Source organism: Tenrec ecaudatus, chromosome 9 (genome assembly GCF_050624435.1).
Source record: "Tenrec ecaudatus isolate mTenEca1 chromosome 9, mTenEca1.hap1, whole genome shotgun sequence".
Lineage (NCBI taxonomy): Eukaryota > Metazoa > Chordata > Mammalia > Afrosoricida > Tenrecidae > Tenrec > Tenrec ecaudatus.
Genome location: NC_134538.1, coordinates 157399946 through 157421455, shown reverse-complemented (window position 1 = coordinate 157421455; position 21510 = coordinate 157399946). Strand labels below are relative to the sequence as shown.

General features: G+C 44.4%; 1 protein-coding gene across 5 annotated transcripts in view; it reads right to left on the bottom strand.

Annotated features, from left to right (window-relative positions):
• LUC7L2 (LUC7 like 2, pre-mRNA splicing factor) overlaps window positions 1–21107 on the bottom strand; it is a 58432-nt gene extending 37325 nt beyond the window's left edge. For 2 of the 5 annotated variants that reach the window (XM_075558728.1, XM_075558726.1), the window contains exons 1-3: window positions 20723–21106; window positions 17627–17904; window positions 3028–3122 (exon numbers count right to left, since the gene is read on the bottom strand). Coding sequence is in view for 1 of the 5 variants with exons in the window: in XM_075558724.1 (XP_075414839.1) it covers window positions 3028–3122; window positions 20723–20783 (156 nt within the window). In the remaining 4 variants the exon portion in view is untranslated. Of the gene's footprint in view, window positions 1–3027; window positions 3123–3699; window positions 3720–17626; window positions 17905–20722 lie in introns of those variants that run through there. The other 3 variants (XM_075558727.1, XM_075558724.1, XM_075558729.1) reach the window with 3 other exon arrangements.
• Between the last annotated feature and the right edge of the window lie 403 nt (window positions 21108–21510).

The window sequence follows — 21510 nt, the reverse complement described above, 5'->3', positions numbered from 1 at the left end:
CTTTTGAAGCCCTTCAGAGATGTCAAGACATGTGGAGATCTCCAGGGAAGCGGGAAGCAGACACTGGGAGGAGATAGGAATTCCCCCAGAGCTGATACAGAGCCCACAGTAGGAGAAATGAACTGTTGTTTGCTAAAAACATGGTGTTCCTCTCATAGTAGCATGAGGTATAACTAAGGAAAATGCCTTCTGTGAACTACTGCTCTTTCTCCCACACATCATTAGGGACTAGGATCAATCTTCATTACCTTCTCCACTCCTGGGAAAGATATGCATCAGAAAGAGTTCTTGGAGAAAAAAAAAATCCACAACGCTGCACAGGTTTGTGTTTTGCCTGCATCTGAAAGGAGACACCTCTCGGCGGCGTGTGTCAAAGGGGATCAAAAGTGGAGCTATTATGTAAGACAGCATTCGAGATGATTGGAAAATAACCCAGGCCTCTAATGAAGTCACTTCCTAAGCTATTAATACTCACAACAAGAGAGAGAAATACTCAACATTTCTTATAAAAATAATCAAGCAATTATTTGAGTTCTCTGTACTACATTTTATTGCCTCTGATTAATGTATTAGCTCAAGAATTGGGTTTTATGAAGCTAAGAAAGGCTAAAATGTTATAGGGACATCTTCATCAAACTGAACTACACAGTCTCAAACTAATTGGTAATTATGAGCACATTTTCAGAACACATTCTCCATCTCCAAATGCCTGGCAGCACTTGGAAATGAAAAAGTCATGGAATATGTTTTGTTAAATAATCTGAAATGTTGCTGAAGTCTCATTGTGATGAAAGTGAGAAATCTAAGGAACTAGGTCAGGAGGACAGAGAAAGTTCGGCCTCTAAATAACCAAGAGAAAGCACTGGAAATCCACCAGCTACAGTCAGTTGAGTCTTTCCATTCTTTGTAACAAAGAGAAGGAAGCAGGCCTCATGAACCCAGAGGCATGGATGGGGAAGAGACGCTGACTGAGGAAAGCATTGCTTCAGCAGGCACTTGCTGCTAAAGCAGTCACGGCCTTTATTACTTGCTGTTCTGGATACTTTTAGGAGTCGTCCAGGCGAGGACTACCTTGAGGTCCCACTCAATCCTGCAATCAGCCCTCTGACTGCTGGCTTAACCTCACCAAGAGGCCAGAACACCTGGAGCCCATCTCTCACTGTGACAAGGCCTTGTCTCACCAGGTGACCAAACGGAGACATTTCACCAGTCTCCTAAAAGAGTGCTTAACAATTTGTCACCAACTCAGAAGGCACCACCAAGTCTACACATCCACTTTTTTCCTGTACCATACAGGAAAATGCTACCAAATGTGATCAAAGTTTTGTTAAAACCAATTGAAAGATACACAGTACATCCTACATTTCATCAGCAAGAACGTTACAAAAAAGAAAGGTCCAAGACCAACCACTTACCCTTTCCATCCAACAAGAACTGGACAAAGATGGAAGATCAGAAAATTGGAGTTTAGTCCCGGTTTTACTTAAAATCACCAGAACTGTGTGGTTCTGAATAATCCATGTAATCTCATTAGAGCTAATTTAACATCTGCACCCTGTGGAACACGGGTCTCACGGAACTATGTGGAGAACTACACGAGAAGGTGCTTCCATTACTCCTTCCTGCCAAGTCTGAGGAAGATCAGCGCTTGACCAAAATAAGAAATCATCGGTCTCCTTTTAATGGTTGGGTGTACAGTATTAAAAAAGTTAAAGTGAAAAAAAAATTAAAATGAACTAAATCCTGCCATCTTATGCATTAATCAATACCCTATTTATGTTCCTAAAATTACCTGAAATTATAAATTAGATAAAATGACAAACTGTTAGAATGGATACAATTGAAACCCAGAGCCTCAGGACACAGACTACAGAAAGATTTCACAGATGTCACATGCATTGCAGCACAGTAGAAAGTAATTGTGGAAACTCTGAAAGAGCAGCTATGAAAGTTTATTTTCTGTGGAGCCAATTTTTGAGAATGATGAGGGCAACAATGTACAAATGTGCTTTACACATTGATGTATTTCTGGATTGTGGTAAGAGTTGTATGAGCCCCCAATAAAATGATTTTTTTTTAAAAAAAGAAACTTTATTTTCTGTTACTAATAGTCATAGCCATCATTCAAGTGCTCAGACCTGGGTTTCTTATCTTGTGATACTGTGCTGGGAAAAACAAAAATGGGCCTCTTTAAAAAAATAATGTAGTTTCAATCCTACTGGAAAAGGAAGGGGTATCCTCTTGTAGTTGCCCTGATTCCTCTATGGTGGGGGTTCATCCTTCTTCCCACCAAAGGAGGCCCTCTGCTACACATTTAGGCAGCTTCAGCCAAAAGAGTTGCCAATTCTGAAAAGAGAAATCTATGCATTTCACTCTTTTCTGACCAGCAAGACTAACTGACCGCCCGGGCCCAGACCAGTCTGCTGAAGGGAAGCTACTTGTAGCGAGAAGTCATTTCAACCAAAGCCCTGAATCAGGGAAAAAATTCTGTTCACCACTGTAGTTTCTTTCACAAATTCAAATGATGATCCTCAAGACCCAACCAATGTCTTAGACATGCAATCTGAGAAAAGCTCTACGTTATTGGGAGTCAGCAATATGAACGTATGTAAGTAACACTCCTTGGAAACTAAGCTTGTGTGAATTTAAGTATTTACTAACATACTGTCCCCACTATGATTCTAATGTATAAAGGTGCACAAATCATAATAGTGTCTATTACTTTGAATTAAAGTCTACTTTCTCTAAGACAACAAAAGAAACTTTAAAAATAAATTATACAATTTCTGAACCCAAAGTGCAATCAATAACTATATTCAAAATACAATGTTTGTGAAAACTTAAGAAAACCCATTATTGTAAATTAAAGTCACCAATCTGAGTAGACAGAAATTATGATATGAGCACTTCTCAACAATGTTTAAAAATTTTTAAATCGCTGTATAATGTCATAAGGAATCAATTATATTCAGTAGTTCACTTCAGCAGTATGCCAGGAATCAAATTTGACACTGAATTAATACGTACGGTTCCCGAGAGGACATCATGGGGACAACAGTTGAGAAGGTGACTCTTGCAAACTCGGTCATCGCTGAATTTGATGCGCTGACGAGTTGTATCTCCTGTAACATAGAGAAGTTGATAGCATCCCAGATTAGACAACTGGAAACCATTCTTTCTTCAGACTCCTACAATCACTAGCCTCCGGTGTGTGGCTCTACACAGCACACAAACAGAGATAGCACTCGAGGGGGCTAGATTTTTAGGAGACATCGTCTAGAAAAACTATGTCAGACAGCATGCTGTTGCAGTATGTGTACAGCAGGCGTTAGCTCAGAAAGTCCAAGTGGAAAGCACTACACTCTTGGTAAACAGGGTTTCAGAAAGGCACAGACTTGGAGAGCAGGAATGGACCGTAAAGATTCCCGAGTCCAACTCCTTTGTACTGTGGATGAGGAAATGAGTCTCTGAGAGCTGGGGGAACTGCAGAAGACCCAAAGGAGTTTCTAACCATTGGGATTCAGTGTTGGTCATTTCTGACAGTCACTGAAAAATGTAAAAAAACAAGCTGGCCAAGGTTCGATACACACTGTGCTTGCCGCCGCCGCCCACTGAGCCCAAGCTCCACTCCTTCCCCTATCCTGTCCTTGGTGCTGCAGGAAGGGGTTGGGGGGTAGGGGGGGGGGATGGCTTACAAACCTGGAAGGAGGGAGTCACACTGAGTTCCACACTGCGGCACAGGCCTACCGCCCCACTGCCATTATCTGCATAGAACACAAATATCTGAATCCCCGAATCCCTATTGCTCATCTTAAGATGGTAGCTAAGGATGAGAAAAGTAACTAGCTTTAATAAACAAAATGTAGACATTAGGAGAAACTGTTTTGGGAATCTTCTTGTAAAAACAATTGGAAAAAATCCTCAGAACGGTAGAAATGTGTTTTAGCTGAAATGTTAAAAACCCTCATCTCCTCTCTGATGGATGAAAACCTACTAGTGAATCACTGAAGCAAGAACAATGGTGGGTAGCAAACCACACTACCATCACCTCTGTAGGTTGCAGGATGCCTGGAGCTCGCTAAACACTGGCATCAAGGAAGTGAGTCACGGACTTCCATTCACATTTATATTTTCAGGTGTGAACAGTATAGTATAAGAAGCAAAACTCTTTTCATGTGATTTTTTAAAATGAACTAGATATGGTCATTTTTTAAGTGGAGCAAACTTTTGTTCAATTGCTTTAACTTGCTTACGATGGCTTCTGAACATCTCATCTACTACCAGGGTACTTAATATTTCACCAACAGGGAACAGTTCAAATCACAGCTTCAGTTCAACAAGGGGGTTTCTGGACGCTAGTCTCTGGTTCAAGTAGGCTGTATCTGACAACGTTGGAAATTGCCCTTTCACTGTGCACGCCTGCTTCTATGATGGATGAGGTTGCTCTCACGTCCTTTCTCTTCCTCACCACCTGTTTCTGTTCGCATTCGGTAATTTATCTGAAAAATTGGGGGTAACTCACGGCTCGGCGAGCAGGGGCCTTCCTGAATGCACACCCCCTCACAGGCTGAAGTAGGCAGTCAGAGAAACACTGAACCTTGCATTATAAATGAAAACAACGGGTCGATTTGTACAGAGTCAACTCTGCCAGCAATGTCAACACAGCATCGAAAACAGGTTGACCATAAAGATTCTGGGATAGGAAAATAAAGTGAACAAGATCAGGGTGGTTTTATTTCATACAAGCAGTGACCAAAGAAGATTATGACTGACAATTGGTTTAAAAAAGGTTCAAGGCTCTGAGGGATTTGGTCCTTGTGGCAGCTGGGGTTGCAAAAGTGACTGTTTAAAGTATGTGTTTCATCATCAAGCCTTTGGAGAAAGGCCTTCAGCTCACGTTAGGATGGTGCTATGTGGCGACGGGCTCCCACCAGACCAGCGACTAGCGGCTTCTTGCTTCCTGGCAGCTAAGACAACTCAACGTCCAATCTGAAACTTAGGGATGCTAATGAAAGGAAAGATCGTGCAAATTTGGAAAGTAGGCAGAAAGAACAAAACACAACCACCCACCCGCTGAGACCTCAGCAAAAGTCCCATTCCAGACTAATGGCCCAAGGAGATTTCAAGTCAGGCTCTTTATGGCAAGTCAGGCTTTACCATAAAAAAAAATAAAAAAAAAATTAAGTAAGACATTTTACTAATCAAACAGGTTGAGTGACTGCTTTTCCTTAAGAAATCACAGCATTAAATTTAAGTGACCCGAAGTTATGGTTAACTCACTGCCACTAAGTCAATTCTGACTCATCATGACCCCTGCGAACAGAGTAAACTGCTCCGTGGGATTTCTAGCGGTCCCTATCTCTGGGAGCAGACAGCCTCATCTTCTCTTGCAGCTCTAACTGCTGACCGTGCGGTTAGCGCTCAGCGAGAAGCCCACTGTACCACCAGGGCTCCTTGAAGACACGCAGTTCAGACAGAAAAACTACAAATATAAGCATAGCAGCATTCCTGGTGAACTTTAATAAAACAGAATCAGTTCTACTGTAAATGAAGAAAAAAATTTAAATCCTCACAGCATATAATGGAGGCTTTATAAATATTTTATAACTAGTTAAAAAAATAAACACAGCACCAAATACTAGCCTGTGCTATTACAGAGAAGTCTAAAACACAAATAGATAGATAAATGAGCAAGCCTTAGTAGTTTAAGACACAAATACTCGAGAGGGACTAGCAACTCAATGTTTGCTTAGAGATAAAACATTTTAAAGGAACTTTAAGGATAAACATTAAAAAATAACTCAGCTACATTCCCATGCAGGTATTTAACAGATTGATATGGGTTTGTGTCATGGAAATATAATCCATTAAACAGAGAATTTTAAAATAAAATCACCAATCACTTCAGGTTCAGGCCAAAATATCTAGCCCAAGCTATGTTTTGCCTAGGAAACACAGTAAAACACCACTAAAAAAAAAATTTTATTGGCCCAATTCAAGGGATTATTTTATAAAGTGGATGTACTGTTGGCATTTCTAGACATATATTAAGGGCCCAGGGAAAGGACCTTAAGCAGGAAGAAGAACAGCCCTGTTATCAAAGGGGAAGTCAAAATTGCAAAAGCCCACCTCTCCTTGAACATCTCCCCCGAACATGCTTCTGGGTCGGGCAAAGAAACACAGGAGAGAAGCTCTCTACTTTCAAGAAGCCCATGATATTGGCTAGAGAAAAATAGACAGATAAACTTCAAAAAGTTGGTGGGAAAATTCCACTGACCACCCCCCAGGTAAGTGGCAAGATACAGAATACAAGCAGCAAGGTCCAGGTACCCAGTAGGTGCTCTTGGTAGGTGCTGCCTCAAGACGTCTAAGACTGGAATGGTCAACATGACTGGAGAGGTAGGGAAGGCTTAAAGCAGTAAGGACAGGGCAAACTTTGAAGGAAAACAGGGCTGAGATCAGAGAAAGGGGTGGAGCATTCTGGGATGGAATGCTATCTACAACACAGCTCATGGAGCCGGGGAGGTCTGGGAGCAACAGACAAGACTGTATCTCCCTTTGGCAAAGAGCTTCCTGCAGAACAGCAAAACAGGATAAAAATTTCGTTTCCGATATAGTTGTTTAGTCTTAAAATGTGTAGACACAGTCATGTTGTTTGGACATGTCAGAAGACCAGTCCCTGGAGGACTGGTTTGGTAGAGGGCAGAGTAAACGGGGAAGACCGTTAAAACAAGAATCGACACAATGACAGTTAACAATGGGCTCAAACATGGCACAGGACCTGGTAGTGTTTTGTACACCAGCTCACTGTAAGTTGGAACAAACTCCAAGGTCCCCTAACAAGTAAAAAAATGCAGCGAAAAACAAGAAGAGCAACAGGGCAAGTAGGTGAACAAGTAAATGTGGTGAAGAAAGCTGATGGTGCCCGGTTATCAAAAGAGATAGTGACTGGGGTCTTAAAGGCTTGAAGATAAACAAGCAGCCATCTAGCTCAGAAGCAACAAAGCCAACATGGAAGAACACACCAACCTATGTGATTGCGTGGTCCCGAAGGGATCAGTTATCAGGCATCAAGGAACAAAAAATCATATCATTGGCTGCACACCTCCATGATACGATCGCTGAAGACAAACGGGTACATAAGCAAATGTGGCAAAGAAAGCTGATGGTGCCAGGCTATCAAAGAGATAGTGTCTGGGGTCTTAAAGGCTTAAAGGTGAACAAGCGGCCATCTAGCTCAGAAGCAATAAAGTCCACATGGAAGAAGCACACCAGCTGGTGCGATCACGAGGTGCCAAAGGGACCAGGTATATGGCATCATGCAAAAAAAAAATATATATATATATATATATACATACACACACACACACCATAGTGAATGAAGGGGGAAGTGCAGTGTGGAGACCCGAGGCCCAAATGTCGACCACTGGAGATCCCCTCATAGAGGGGTTTAGGAGAGGATATGGGTCAGTGAGGGTGCGATGTAGTACCGATGAAGAACACAGCTTTCCCCCAGATCCTGGATGCTTCCTCCCCCCAACTACCATGATCCGAATTCTACCTTGCAGGACTGGATAGGGCAAAGGTTGTACACTGGTGCATATGGGAGCTGGAGGCACAGGGAACCCAGGGTGGACGATACCTTCAGGACCAGGGGTGTGAGGGACGATGCTGGGAGAGTGGAGGGTGAGTGGGTTGGAAAGGGGGAACTGATTACAAGGATCCGCATGTGACCTCCTCCCTGGGAGATGGACGGCAGATAAGGGGGGGAAGGGAGACTCCGGATAGGGCAAGATATGACAAAATAACAATCTGTGGATTATCAAGGGCTCATGAGGGAGGGGGGAGCAGGGAGGGAGGGGAAAAAAAGGAGGACCTGATGCGGAGGGCTTAAGTGGAGAGCAAATGCTTTGAGATTGATTAGGGCAAAGAATGTACAGATGTGCATTATACAATTGATGCATGTACATGTGTGGATTATGATAAGAGTTGTATGAGCCCCTAACAAAATGTTTAAATAAAAAAAAAAGAGCAACAGGGCAAAGACTCGAGCATCCTGGGACAAGCACAAATAGGGAGGCCACATCTTGCTAACCTGACAAGAATGAACCAGATGCTTTGAGAATGACATGCTACCTTCTTAGAATTAGAAACCTGATTGAGAACTTAGCGGCCCAAGTGTTTTTTTTTATCTGAAAAGCAACAGAAAAATGTTTGTTTATATTTTTTACCCAGCAGCTACCTTCAAGATACACTTCCCCTCCAGCCTGCTCCTACCCAGCCCTTCCACCAAGACTCTGTACTTGGGACTGTCAGGGGATCCAGGGTAGACATCCCAGTACCAGAATGCAGGCTCCTCCTACCCTTGTGACTCAAGAAGCCTGGCAGGGCCACCTGAAGAGGAATAAAGCTCACTGATATCTCCACTGAGGTAATTTCTGGGCCTGTCTTCTGAGAGACTGACCTAGAGTTGGGCTTGAGGAGCGACTCTTTCAAAACCACATGGTACAGACAGCCAGCCCTCTTTCCTAGATCCCCCCAGCCCAGGTGACCTCCCACCCTCCCCCTCCCGCCCACACAAGAAACCTGATCAATCTTCAGAGATGTCTGTGCAATTATACCCACACACACACACGTACTTGCTTACCCATTCCTTGGATGAACACTCCGTGTGTGAGAGCCGTGAGGACCACACTATGTGAACAGATGTGAAAGCTGAGGCAAGTGACCGGGGTCTAGTATGGTGGTTTTCTAGGAGCCTGAGAGTTGGCAATATTTCACATACATAAGGCACGTTGAATCCTTAATTTACTACATAAAATGTATGGCAAGCAATCTTTTAAATTTATGCCTGGGTGTAATCTTGCACAGTAGCGCTGGATTTGGGGGGTGCCTGAGCAGAGGATCCCTGCTCACAACTGGTTGGGGTAGCGCAGGTCCCTTCCCTCTGAAGGTAGAGGGGAGTACTTCTGGTTCCCTCAAACACTCAACCTGAAGAATGAGGGTACACCTTCTCTGCCCCCTTCTCTCTTATCTAACTACAGAATACTCAGTACTGAGGACACAGCCATGGGGATTCTGCATAAAGACCCCCTAGCCCATTTCCAGTCTAGTCCAGAGTGGGTAGAAACCAGAAGTGCTCAAGTTTTCAGGTGGAACCAAGGCAAAAAGCAGCTGTTAACACAAAGGTAAGTCAAAAAGTATTGCTACAAGGTTTCACGTTCACATATGCAGCCGTTTATTCTAAACGAGTTTACAAGATCTCCGAGATCAAGCAGTGGGTGGCTGCAGACAAGTTAGTCCCATTAGGGTGCCTTCAGAGAAATGCTTTTTTAAAGCAGTGGCTTCCAAGGGGTGTTGTTGGTCCCACTAAATTCAAGGCGGAGCGGTCGGCTCTGTTTTCTAAGACACCAAAAGGGCCATTTACCTTGATAAGATGTTCTCAGAGGACACAGAACCATCAAGGGCACTGAGGGAGTCGTTTTCAGAAAAGGAAAAACTGCACTGGTGAAAGAGAAACCAGGAACGTGTGTCAAGAACTCTGTCACCGTGACAGTGCCCCTATTCTCACTCCTCAAGGGAAACCTGACCCCTCCCACTACCACCCGACCTTGCTTCATTCTGCTCCCAAACTCCAACAACACTGAAAAGGAACAGGATTCCAGAACCTCGAAGATGCCCAAACTGCCATTTCACCGTGACATAATGTGAAGAGTGCAGAATTCTTGATGAAAATGTTGAGACATGGGGAAGAAAATAAAAATAAATTAAAAAAAAGAAAAAGTTGAGAGATGGAGCCACTGGTATCAGTCAGGAGGAGGCAAAAGACCGGATGGAGGCTGTGTGGAGAAACTGGCTGCACGCTCTATTACATTGTTTCACAAGCGTGTCTATGATTTTATAGTAATGCTTTTTGACTTACCCTCGTGCGGATCCCTTTCAAAGGCTCTAACCTCTCCCACCTACCTTTGTTGTTCCTTTATAATTCAGCTTCAAAATCACCTATGCAAACTCTTTGGTAATAAAGCTCTAAAAAAAACAAACTCATTACTCTTTTACACCATGTTCTCCTGTGAGGAAATACTCCGTTTAGTCCACTATACATTTGCATTTGTTTTATAACTCCCTTTTCAAATGTCAACAGTTCACAATGTACGGTTCACATTACGAAAAAACTCACCACACTGACACAGGAGGGCTGTAGACACCTATAAAGTGATACCGCAGTTGTCGAAGGGCTCCAAGATCCAACTTTCCACTACTTGAACAGTTAGTCCAAAAAAACCCCCAAAACTCTGCTTGTTGCTGATTAACTTTGCTCAGTCGTCAAACTGAAAATCCAGTTTTAAAACCCTGCACAGGCCGAGTAAGTCACACGGTGTATCTCGTCTCGGACACCAAAGGAGTGGCATTTCAGTTTAAGCGCCGCTCTCCCTCAGATACAGAGTGCTTGTGTCAGTGCGTTAAAACATCCTTCATTGTGTTTCCAAATGAGCATAAAAGATCCTAACCATGGCTCCTAAGAAAGTCAATGACAGCAGGAGCAAAGGCAAGCAGACAACGGTGAGAACAGAGAGTGTTAAAGAACGAAATCATTGTGAAATTTCAATCAGGTCACCGTTTGTCTGACTTGGCAGCTGAATAGATGGCTAAGTCGACATTATCGACATTTTGGGAAGGGGGAAAAGAGACTAAAGAGTTTAATGTAGCAAAAGGTGTCAAATGGTTAACCACGAAACAAAAAACTCAGACCATGGAAAAGGTTGAAAAGTTACTATTAATTTCGATAAATCAGAAACAGCTCGATGGCAGTAGCATATCCAAGACAGTGATATGCAAGAAGTCACCATAGTGACTTTAAGTGCTGGAATAAATGAATTTATAAGGGTAATTTTGCAGCCTCAGAACCAATTATTTGATTTTTCATGATTTTTAAAAACATTGTATTGGGGGCTCTTACAGCTCTTTCCATTTTTAATGGGAAAAAATGTTGGGTTTTCAAACTTTTCAGTATTCAAACAAGAATTTGGAACTAGTTGAGTTCCACAACCAGGGCATCACTGTACTTTAGTTGGGAATGATTAATATGACTTGAGATATACAAAACTCTGTAGGAATGGATTAATCACACGGTAACAGTCCTAATATGCTATCCTCCTGAAAGGCCTGGTAGTGGTGTAGTGCTTACTTGTTGGGCTGTAATCCACAAGTCAGCAGTTCAAAACCACCAACTGTTCCTCTGGAGAAAGACTGTGCTTTCTGCTCCCCTAGAGCTGCTGTCTCAGAAACTTCAATGGGCAGTCTGCCTTGTTCTGTAAGTCACTATGAGTAGACATCGACTGGATGGCAGTTGAGTTTGGTTTGGTTTTGAATCCTCCTACCAGAACTTATGAAAGTCCTATCAAGCGGTGATGGGAGCTCCTTCCCTCCAATGCCTCCCATGCAAAAGCAGGGTTATCTTCTGTGGTGGCATCAGATAGTCCCACAGGTTCACAATAACCAAAACTGGTATCATTCCCACCATAATGCCCATGACAAGGCCAGAAATGTTCACAAATGGAATGCCTATCCCAGAAGAAATGTCCAGAATAGGTTTAGTCTTGCTGGATGTGATAAAAAATATGGGGGGGGGGGGGGAATCTACTAGCCCCACAGCCATGTAGTCACATGATACACAACAGGACTGGGAGACAGCCGTGGTAGTCGGCAGAAATACCACCGGACAGGTCTTTATATGCCAACAAAACAGGCAAAAATGCTAAAGTAGATCTATTCTGCCCCACTCAAATCTAAGCACAGGGTTTGGCCACTGGCATTGTCTAAGGATACCTGTTAGGAACTCTCCCCAGAGACAGCTCTTCTTAGATGTGAGAAGCATTAGAAAAGGCTAAGCAAACAATTAAAACTTAATGTGCAGCCTGCAAATACTTACACTGTAACAGTTAGATGCAGAGCTGCAATTCTGACACAGTAGCAGTCGCACTCCAATGTGTGGTGTCTTCCAATATAAAAAGTTCTAAGCACACAATTAGAACAGCAAAGCTATCTCTGAAAAAAAAGCTATCTCTGGCTATAAAGATACAACTGAAGAGAATTAAAGAAAAAATGATTGGCTGATTATCTATTGAAAAAACAACAAGTTCCCAGTGGGTGGTGACAGCTCCCAAGAGCCTAGCAAAGCTTTCCCAAATCCATAAACCAGCACAGAACATGAAAAAATGAAAAGAACATTAACACACAAGGGACAGACCTGCAGGCAACCCAGGAACAAGGGCAGAAAGCTGGAATGAGAAAAGGAAAGTGGTGATGAAGGAGATGCGCATTCTCCATCCCACAGAATCCTAGCACCCAGCACTGACCCACGGGACTCCCCAGGCCAGTCAGTAGGGGAAGGATGGTGGTCCTGGAGGGAGAAAGGACAGCCTCAGAAGTAAAGAATTTATTTGTATGTTTTCTTTCTTCACTAAAATTTTGAGGCAAACATACAAGATAGTACTTGCCCATTCTCCGGTGTGTTTGACTGTGCTTTGTACTTTTCTATTTAACTTTCCGCAAATCAGGCACCAATAATCAGTCTCAGATTTTTGTCACTTAAGAAACAGTTGAGTGTAAACATGTGCAACACACATATGGGCTTTAAATCTAGGGGTAGGGTTTGGTATCGTAAGATGACAGGACAAATAGGACGGCTTCAGAGTTAGTGGGAAAGAGAAATGAAAAGATGACGTTTTTCCAGAAACTTTGCTGGCCCCTTATCTGCGGTCATCTCTGAAAAGGACTACGCCGCTCAGCCACGGGTCGCCATGGACGGAGACTCTGTTCCGAGCACCAGGGGACCTTCCCCTCAGCACACTGGCCATTGAACAGGACATGGGGAGGTACAAAGGACAGGAAGCCTCTAAAGACATGTTTTCTCGGAGCTAAGGGAAGTAAACGCTTTCTAGATAGCTTGGAGCAGCACAGCATCTTTGCTCATCCCCATCAAGGCACAGGCTGGTGGATTAGAGGACATTTCACCTGGGCAGTCTAGAAGGAACTCTGTAGCAATCTCCCAGATCTTGCCACTTCGGCTTTTCCTTCACATAAATACCTAGAACAGTTTGGGGTTTGTGCAAAAACAGCTTTAGGAGTGTATGATTTTACCTCTTTGACATTTTAAATTCCATTAAATCATCCCTGCCAAGTCACTTATTTACCATGATTAAGAAAATAATTCCATCTGGCCCTAACACATCTAATAAGCTCTAATTTTTAATGTTGAGAACACTAAATTTAACAGGGTCTAGCTATCACTAAAGAGCCCTGGTGGTCTAATGGTTACACGTTGGGCTGCTAACCTCACAATCAGCCATCGGAAACCACCGGCTGCTCCTCAGAAGAACAAGGCTTTCTACTTCTGTGAAGTTACAGAATTGGAAACTCACGGGGGCAGCTGTACTGTCCTATGGGGTCATTATAACAGCATGGGCTCAATGGCAGTGAGCTCGGAGCTGATGTATTGCTGTAAGTCAGAAGGAACTTGATGGCATAACGTTAATTATGGCTTCAAGGAGTCCTGGTAGTGTCGTGGTTAAATGCTGGGCTGCTAACTGAAAGGGCAGATGCTGTGCAGCAGAAAAGATGTGGCAGATTGCTACTGGAAAGATGAAAGCCATGGTAAACCTATGGTGCAGTTCTAGCCTGTCCTACGGGGAACAGCAATAGGTTTGGTTGGACTCAGCATCACAGCTCAAATTTCAGCCAAATAGACCGATAGAGTGAACAAGGAGTTCTGGTGGCACTGCAGGAAAAGCACTGGACTGCTAACTGAAAGGTTGACTGTTCAAACACGTGGGAGACAGAAAAGGTGAGCTGCTCCCACAAAGTTTTCCAGCCTCAGAAACCATAGCTATTACAGCAAGTCAGAATAGACTCAACGACAGGGGATTTGGGTTTGGGTGGGTACAGGGTGAACAATGCCACCAGCAAAGTGCAGGATCCTTTCAACAGTCAACCAGGAGATCAAAAGGGCAGCATGTTTGCCCAGGGAGAAAGCGCAGAAAGCAAGAATTGGATCCGAAAGGAGGACAAAGGGAAATGGTAACTAACAGGGAAGGGAGCTGCTACAGCAGGGGACTGCTACCAAGGTCAGGAAACAAAATGTGTATGGATTGTTGAACAGAAAACCATTGTGCTGTGTCCCCTTCGCTCATATCACAAAAGAAAGTTTTTAAAAAGAAAAGTACCTAGCTGGGTTAGTTATGGCTTTATAACATACTGTTTTCATGGTCTCTCTTTTTATGGTGTTAACTCTCATAAAATTAGTTTTTGAAAGTGAATTGACAACAAAAAAACATTACGTGAAGGAAAACAATATTAAGAAAACCATGAAAGGTGGTATGGGTGACTAAGGCTTGACAATTACTTATAACAGTGATTCTCAGTCACCTCCAAGCGTCTTAAATTCCAGATTGCTGGCCCTACCACCCAGAATGCGATTCAGCAGGTCTTATGTGGGCCTAAGAACCTGCATTTGTAGTCAGTTCCCAGGTGACACAGAGGTTGCTGGTCTGGAGACTAGCCCCGAAAAGCACTGACCTAGCGCGTACTTTTGGTTGCCCAGCCACACCTCACTGTAGCAGCTATTCCACTCTGCAGATTGTCTATGCCTGGTTTGTCCAGGACACAATATGGGCACAAATGGACATGAATGTTACAACAAAGCTTTATTTACCAAAAACAGGCAGGCCCTGGTGCCAACCCTTGATCTAGAACATACCTTAGACAGAGTAGGGCATACTGTACTAGAACCTAGAGGCAGGTGCCATTGAGTCAGCTCTGCCTCCCAGCAATGCCATGTCTGCAGACTAGCAATGCAGTTCACGGGGATTTCATGCCTGTGATCTAAGATCGCCAGTTCTTTCTCCTGTAACACCTCTGGGTGGGTTCAGCTAACAGTCTAGTACTGAATACTCTGCGCCACACAGGGAACTACCTGTGTGTAACCAGGTAGGACAGCCAGGTCCATAGTATATGGATGTTGTTGTTATCTGACACTAAGTATCTGACATCTTCTACCAAAATGCAAAACTTCTGAACATTTAACTTTAAAAGAAAACAGACCTCTCAAAAACTGAAATCTCCAAAGGGTCCTGAGAAAATGCTGCAGATGAGTCAAATACGCCAGACTTCCTCTCTAGGGCTCCCAATACTATTAGAAAACCTGGGTTAACACTTCAAGAGCCAACAAGAAGGAAGTCTTAGAAATCCTTTACTCTAGCAGTTGACTAAATGACTCCAACTACTTTTTGCTAGCTGACCTTTTCAGAGTGAAAACCAGTTAGCTGCAGAAACTTGAGAAATTTTACAAACTACTCTCTCTCCATCTCCTCAATTTTACAATTCTAATCACTTGATTTTTTTTCATCTTGCCTCCAAAGCCTACCTCAGTGGCTGCTAGTACATGAATATTTAAACCACCAAAGAATAGAATCACTTTTCTGCAGGTGCTAAAGAGACAAGATTCCTGTCAGAAACTTACCTTCTCTCCCTCACTCCCATCTTAGCACAATGGAACCAACTTTCATCCTGGTCAACTTCTTGGTAGACGCTAAGGTAAAATTCTGGTTCCTCAGCAACTATAGCCAACAGTGTTGAGCCTTACAAATTTCTAGTCCCTCAAGAATCCTTCTGGAACTTCATCTTAACTTCATCTTAAGGAGCATCAGACTCATGTATTCCAATCTTGCTCACACCTGCTGGTCTGGTTTTAAGCCTGTCTGCCGGGCTCCTCAATCCCACTACCTGCCTGTATTCTCAGCCATACCAAGAGTCTATGCAGGCATGAGCCACCTGGTACTAAACACTAGCTGACTCACTGGCTGACCCATGCCACCCCGTACTCTTCTTTGGATTGCTGCTACCTTGCAGAACCCCATGGAACACGCAGCCTGCTACAGACCGTTTCTCCTCACAGGGCAGCCTACTTGTTGCAAAGAGCTTATGCTTTTTCTTTGGTTCCAATTAATTTTTGTATCGAAGTAAAAGAACATGTGTCTTCCTGGAGCTTCTCTAGATGGAAAAATCGTTTAAGAGTTCAAAATGAGGAAATTTTTTATTTGGGGGGATTTTTTAAAAATCATTTTATTGGGGCTCCTACATTGGGGAGGGTGTTAATGATTCACTATGCAGTGGTAAAGAGAGCTTTCAGTATTGGGGGCTTGCTTAGAACCCAGATAAAATTTATGAAACCTCAATGCAACCATGGGTTAGCCTTTCTGGTTTTAATTTTTAACTACTTAGAATGAAAAAGAACTTAAAAGCTCTGTAGTAAAATATAGTCAATTATTATCCCAAAATTGTGTGTGTGCATGCTAAGGGCCCCACCTCCTTCACGTAAAATGAACAGAGTGGAATAGAAGAACAGTTTACAACTGACCAAGGAATGAATATGGTCTCTGAGGTGAATGAGGGAAGCTAGAGAAAATGCTCTGACTGTGGATGAAAGATTGAGGAAGGAACACAGATTACAATAAAGATGAGTTTATGAAGAAGAAAATCCACTTCTCTGAGTGAAGTTAATTTTGCAGAAAGGCAGCAAAGCCTGAGAGGTTATAATTATGTAATCATTACACAGATTAGAAACAGGATGGGATTTTCTCAACTGTATTTTCTTAAGTACCATCCAGGGTGAGTAGACTTCCCATTTTACATTCCATAATAGATATAACTGAAAAACTATAGTAAGTCTATGACCAATACCTTCCTGAGAAAGTATCCATCGTACAGTTTAAACATAATGTCATACATAATGGTTAAGATGATCAGACAGCTTTAACTTGCCCAAAACTTTCCCTAGTCAAAATGGACAACTAAAGATGCTAAAAAAAACTCCTGTCACATTCCAGCAGAGTACGGGTTATCTTGGACAGCACAGCACCCTTGCTGGCCTGTCCAGCTCTGCGCTCCGTTTACACATGGCAAGCTGTTAAGAGTGGAATCCTCAGAACCACCTTCGGTAATTTCTCTAGAATTTCTAACCTTTGGGTATAATCTAAATCCAAGCTCGTAATTTGGTAAACAAAAATCCCTATCCTTTTCACCTTGGCAAACCTTTTTTGGGTCAGGACCAGGGGCTTATCATTGCCAAACTATAAAGGGGGCATCAAAAAGTGCATGGAATTAAAAAATAGCATGAAACTTTCCACTTTTTGCCGCCCCCCACCATATTTATGGTGAAAGGTCTTTCTTAAGGGATATCCATCCTGGCAATTAATCCTGCCCAGCAAGCTGACCACTGTGCAAGGGAGTCAAGTTCCCGCTAGTATTACATAGATCTCACACAGCTTCCTGGACTTTCCTAAGCGGCTCCTTCCTAATTGCAAATGGAACGTATTTAGGGAAAACCAACCCCGTTCCCTTCTCCTCTATGCTAGTGCCAACAATTAAAACAATTTAACACACATCTTAAACGTGAGATAAAACAAGATACAAATAATTCTTATCTACATATTGTTCCTCCCTCCTACGATACTTTAACAATAAAAGTATTTCCCAACAGTTCTGAGTATAACATAGGAAAGTTATTTGTCTTCCCCTGTAACATGTCAGAGATTTTAACTAGAGGAAAAAAGGTTAAGTGACTTACCCACGGTTACAATTAGAGGTACAGCTGGGGCTAAAAACCAGGTGTCCTGAGTCCCAGCCCAGTGCTCGCTTCCTTAGCCCACGAAGCCTTATTTAGAAAAATCCAGATACAGTCAGACCCCCAGGTACCTGGGTACGAGTTACACTGATTCACATATACAAACTTGATATAGTGTGACCAATGTTTCAACTCACGCGGTACCCTGCTTCCATTTAGGCAGTATGCCAGGCAGCGGCACGGTTTTCAGTGGCACACAGGCGGTTGCCACCACCAGGGCCCTAGGCAAAATTGCAAAGAAGGCAAAGTTTGTCTTTGGCCCTCCCACCTCCTGGTCATCCCCCTGCCCAGCCTCCCAGTGCCACATGCTGGTCTGCTCATCCGCCCACCTCTCCTCCCACACCCCCACATCACCACTCACCCTAGCCTCACCTTGTCTACTCTACCCAGTGTCCCAAAATTCCCTCCCCATATCCCTGCCACCAAAATTCCTGGTTCCTGCAGATTTCAGTATAGTTAGGTAATTGGTTGGTGATGACCCTACAATGAACTAGAAGACCTCAATCTCCTAGAAATATAAAAAGAGAACTAAAAGCTGTTGGAAAAGGATGGGAGGTAGGTGGGGGAGGGGAGAAGAAAGAAAAGCAAGGCTGTCCCAGTGAAGGCCTGAACCTCTGATCCGTGTGCCATTCCAGATCCTCTCACACCACACACTAAAGACTGAGAGGCCTACTGCCAACTGGAGCCCCACAACCCACCAAGAGAACAGTTGCTTTCTATTAAGTCTCTAGGACTTAATAACAGGCAACAAAAAGCGAGAAACTGCCTTAGATACATCCTACTACCTACCCTTCCTCCCCACTCCTGGCTCCCCAGAGGTCCACCTCTTCGTGCCAAGGACCCCCAACAGCAAGCATTCCCTGTAAGAGGTTCTTGTGCCCAGTTTCCTAGCATGTGGTTTCAAAGACACAGAGTTATTTGGGACTGCATCCATGCTCCCCTAGCCCTGGTTAACTTGAAGTTGACAGTATGCTAGGGAAAAAAAACAATCCTGATTATATAAAGGTCTTTAATCATGAAATGAGAATATGTAAACTCATTAAGTATCTGATTAAAAGGAAAGAATGTTCTGGTTCTTATGCTAACCACATAAAAGACTCATTTGGGTCACTTAAAAAACAAACCCATTTCATTCCTTATTCCTGAGGGTAGTATGCTTCCTATTTCTAGCTTAACAGCAGTGAGGATTCAGTCACTTCCGCTCAATGACATTGGAGATTCATACACCCAAGTTCACATAGAAATCCTCTAAGCCTGAATGCTAAAAAACCAAACAAACCATCTTTTTGATCCACTAACAGACACATAAAAAGCATAAATTTACCGTATATACTCGAATATTAGCCGAGACACCCAATTTTACCACAAAAATTGCATTAAAATATGCTGAAAAAACTCAGCTTATACATGAGTATATACAGTATTTGTATACAAAGCATGGATTTTAAGAAATCCCCATTTCTGCTACATAAACAAGAATTGTGCATGTGTGCACACATCTATTTAAGTTACAGTAGTTTTGTCATACTAGAAGGGCTGTTTCAGAAATATATCAGGTGGTGAAAGTTTACACCTTGACCCAACCACCCTCCTACAAAGTTAGGAAATCCAATCCATACAGAAGTAGCAAAAAACGTATCCATCATGAATGGAATCATCATACCAAATCTTTAAGGATTTCCACAACTTTATTCCAAAAAATTCTGTTGGCTAAAGCCCTGGATTTAGGAAACCCTCTATTCATTGGAAAAGGTACAATAGTAAGAGGTGTTACAGTAAGGTCAACTATTCCTACTTACACAAATGATTGTTTTTAACTGCCTGCACTTCCAAAGGTTTACTAACCAAATACCACAATTTCCTTCCCAATCTTTCCTTCCATTCTACAACACACCCACCATAGGTTTGCCGTCTACACCTGATTGCCTCTAAGTTCCCCAAGAAAGGTTCTAATGTTTGTATTAAGGTTCTAAGAAGCCAATCTAATTACATGCTGCTAAAAAAAATGAGTTCACTAAGTGGTTTTCCCTCTTTTTCGCCACACAAGTTTTACTGCAAAACACTCCATTATGAGACTCAACTATGAGTGTTTTGTGGAGAAAATAAGCACTTCTTCAGCAGCTTGTAAACAATTTAACTGAACAAGAACCAAATAAATAAGGGTCTTCTTTCCCAAAAGGGTTGATCTTTCTAGACCTTTCGCCCTTATTAGCATGGGTATTCTTTGACCATGAAAGAGCGCATTACTAGCATCAAAAAAGCAGCAAACTTTTCATCTTTTGGATCAAAAATTCACTCCGTGACAAAGGAACCTCCAGTCATCAGTTGTGACCCAAGATGAGGGCTCTTTCCTTGCCCTCCATTCAGCTTAATTTCCAAAATGATCTTACTGGGGCCACTGGCAAAATCTGTCGGTGTTTACTGGACATGGCCTCAATTCAATCATGTAACAAAATGGAGGACTCCCCGAAAAATAAGACCACAGCGCCTGTGGATCCCCCCCCCCTTCCACAAAATGGGGCCAAAGACACCCAACTCCAGGAAACCACGGTTTGGGCAGGATTCTCCCGAAAGAATGGTCGGGAACGCAATGCCGGGCGGGTGGACTCAGGAAGGCAAGATTCCTGGGGACCCAGGAAAAGGGAGGGGAGACGTCTCTTTCGACGCCCGGGAGCAGGACGCGTCGAGGGAGAAGCCCAGAGCTCTGGACTAAGTAAGTTCCGGAACCAAGGCGCCATCAGCCCGTGGGTCCCCGAGCAACGCGAAACGGCCGCCGAGTGCGCAGGTCTGGGTCGCAGTCAACACTGAAGGCACTCTCCGCAACCTCCGGGCCCCGCCTCGCCTCATTGGCAGCCGTTCCCGCCAATCCGAACAGGCACCGCCCCTCACCCGCCCGCCGAGCGCTGATTGGACTGGACGGGTGCCGGGCCCTCGTGGTACCAATCTGGAGCCCCTTCCTCACACACACGCTCACGCCCAGGTGCGCCCGCGCCCCGACCCGCCGCCCCTCCCCCACCTTGGGGCCCGGTGCCTGCTTACCGTCCCGGGACGTGCCCATCAGCTGGTCCAGCATCGCGCGCATCTGAGCCTGCGCCGACATGGCGGCGGCGGAGTGGCGGTCGGGCGGGGCTGAGCACAGGCCGGGGCCTTGGGGCGGGGGGGACGGGGAGAGGGGCGGGGGAGGCGAGACGCTGTCCCGGTAGCGACCGCCGCTTCACAGCGTGCGCACGGGGAGTCGGAAGGCCGCGGAAGCGTCCAGGCTGCACGCCTCGCGATGAAGAGTGCGTGGAAGGCAGCGGCCCCGAAAGCGGCCCTGGTCCCCTCGCTCGGTCTGAGTCCTGGGACGGAAGCGAAACAGGATAAGCGAGATCTCGCCGCCAGCACCGCCACCCGCCACAAGCCGTCGGCCCCCCCTCCGAGCGCTTACGCCGCTCGTCACTGCCGCCGTCGTCTCGGCGTGGGCGCGCACGTAACTCGCGCGCGCTTGTTTCCCGCGGGGGCTCCACCAACGGGCGTTCAACTGTAGTGGCTCCGCCCACCCCTCCCAGCAAGCGTCCCACCCTAACGGCTCACTGGCGCGCGCACGTCGGCCGCGCCCGCGCCGTGCCCAAATCTCGCGAGACTCGCTTCCTCGGCCTTGTCAGAACGGCATCCGCCTAAGTCGTTCTAGCCTTAAGTCTCCCAGCAGCTGCCGGCTGGTGTCCGCGGGCCGCCTTGCGTGCGAGCCGGCCCCAAATTAGCCGGATGTGCTGGAGGGTTGGCCCACGTCGGAAGTAAGTAGAGGCCATGCGCCCTGTCTCCTCTTGGCTTCGTCTTCGTCGCTGAGG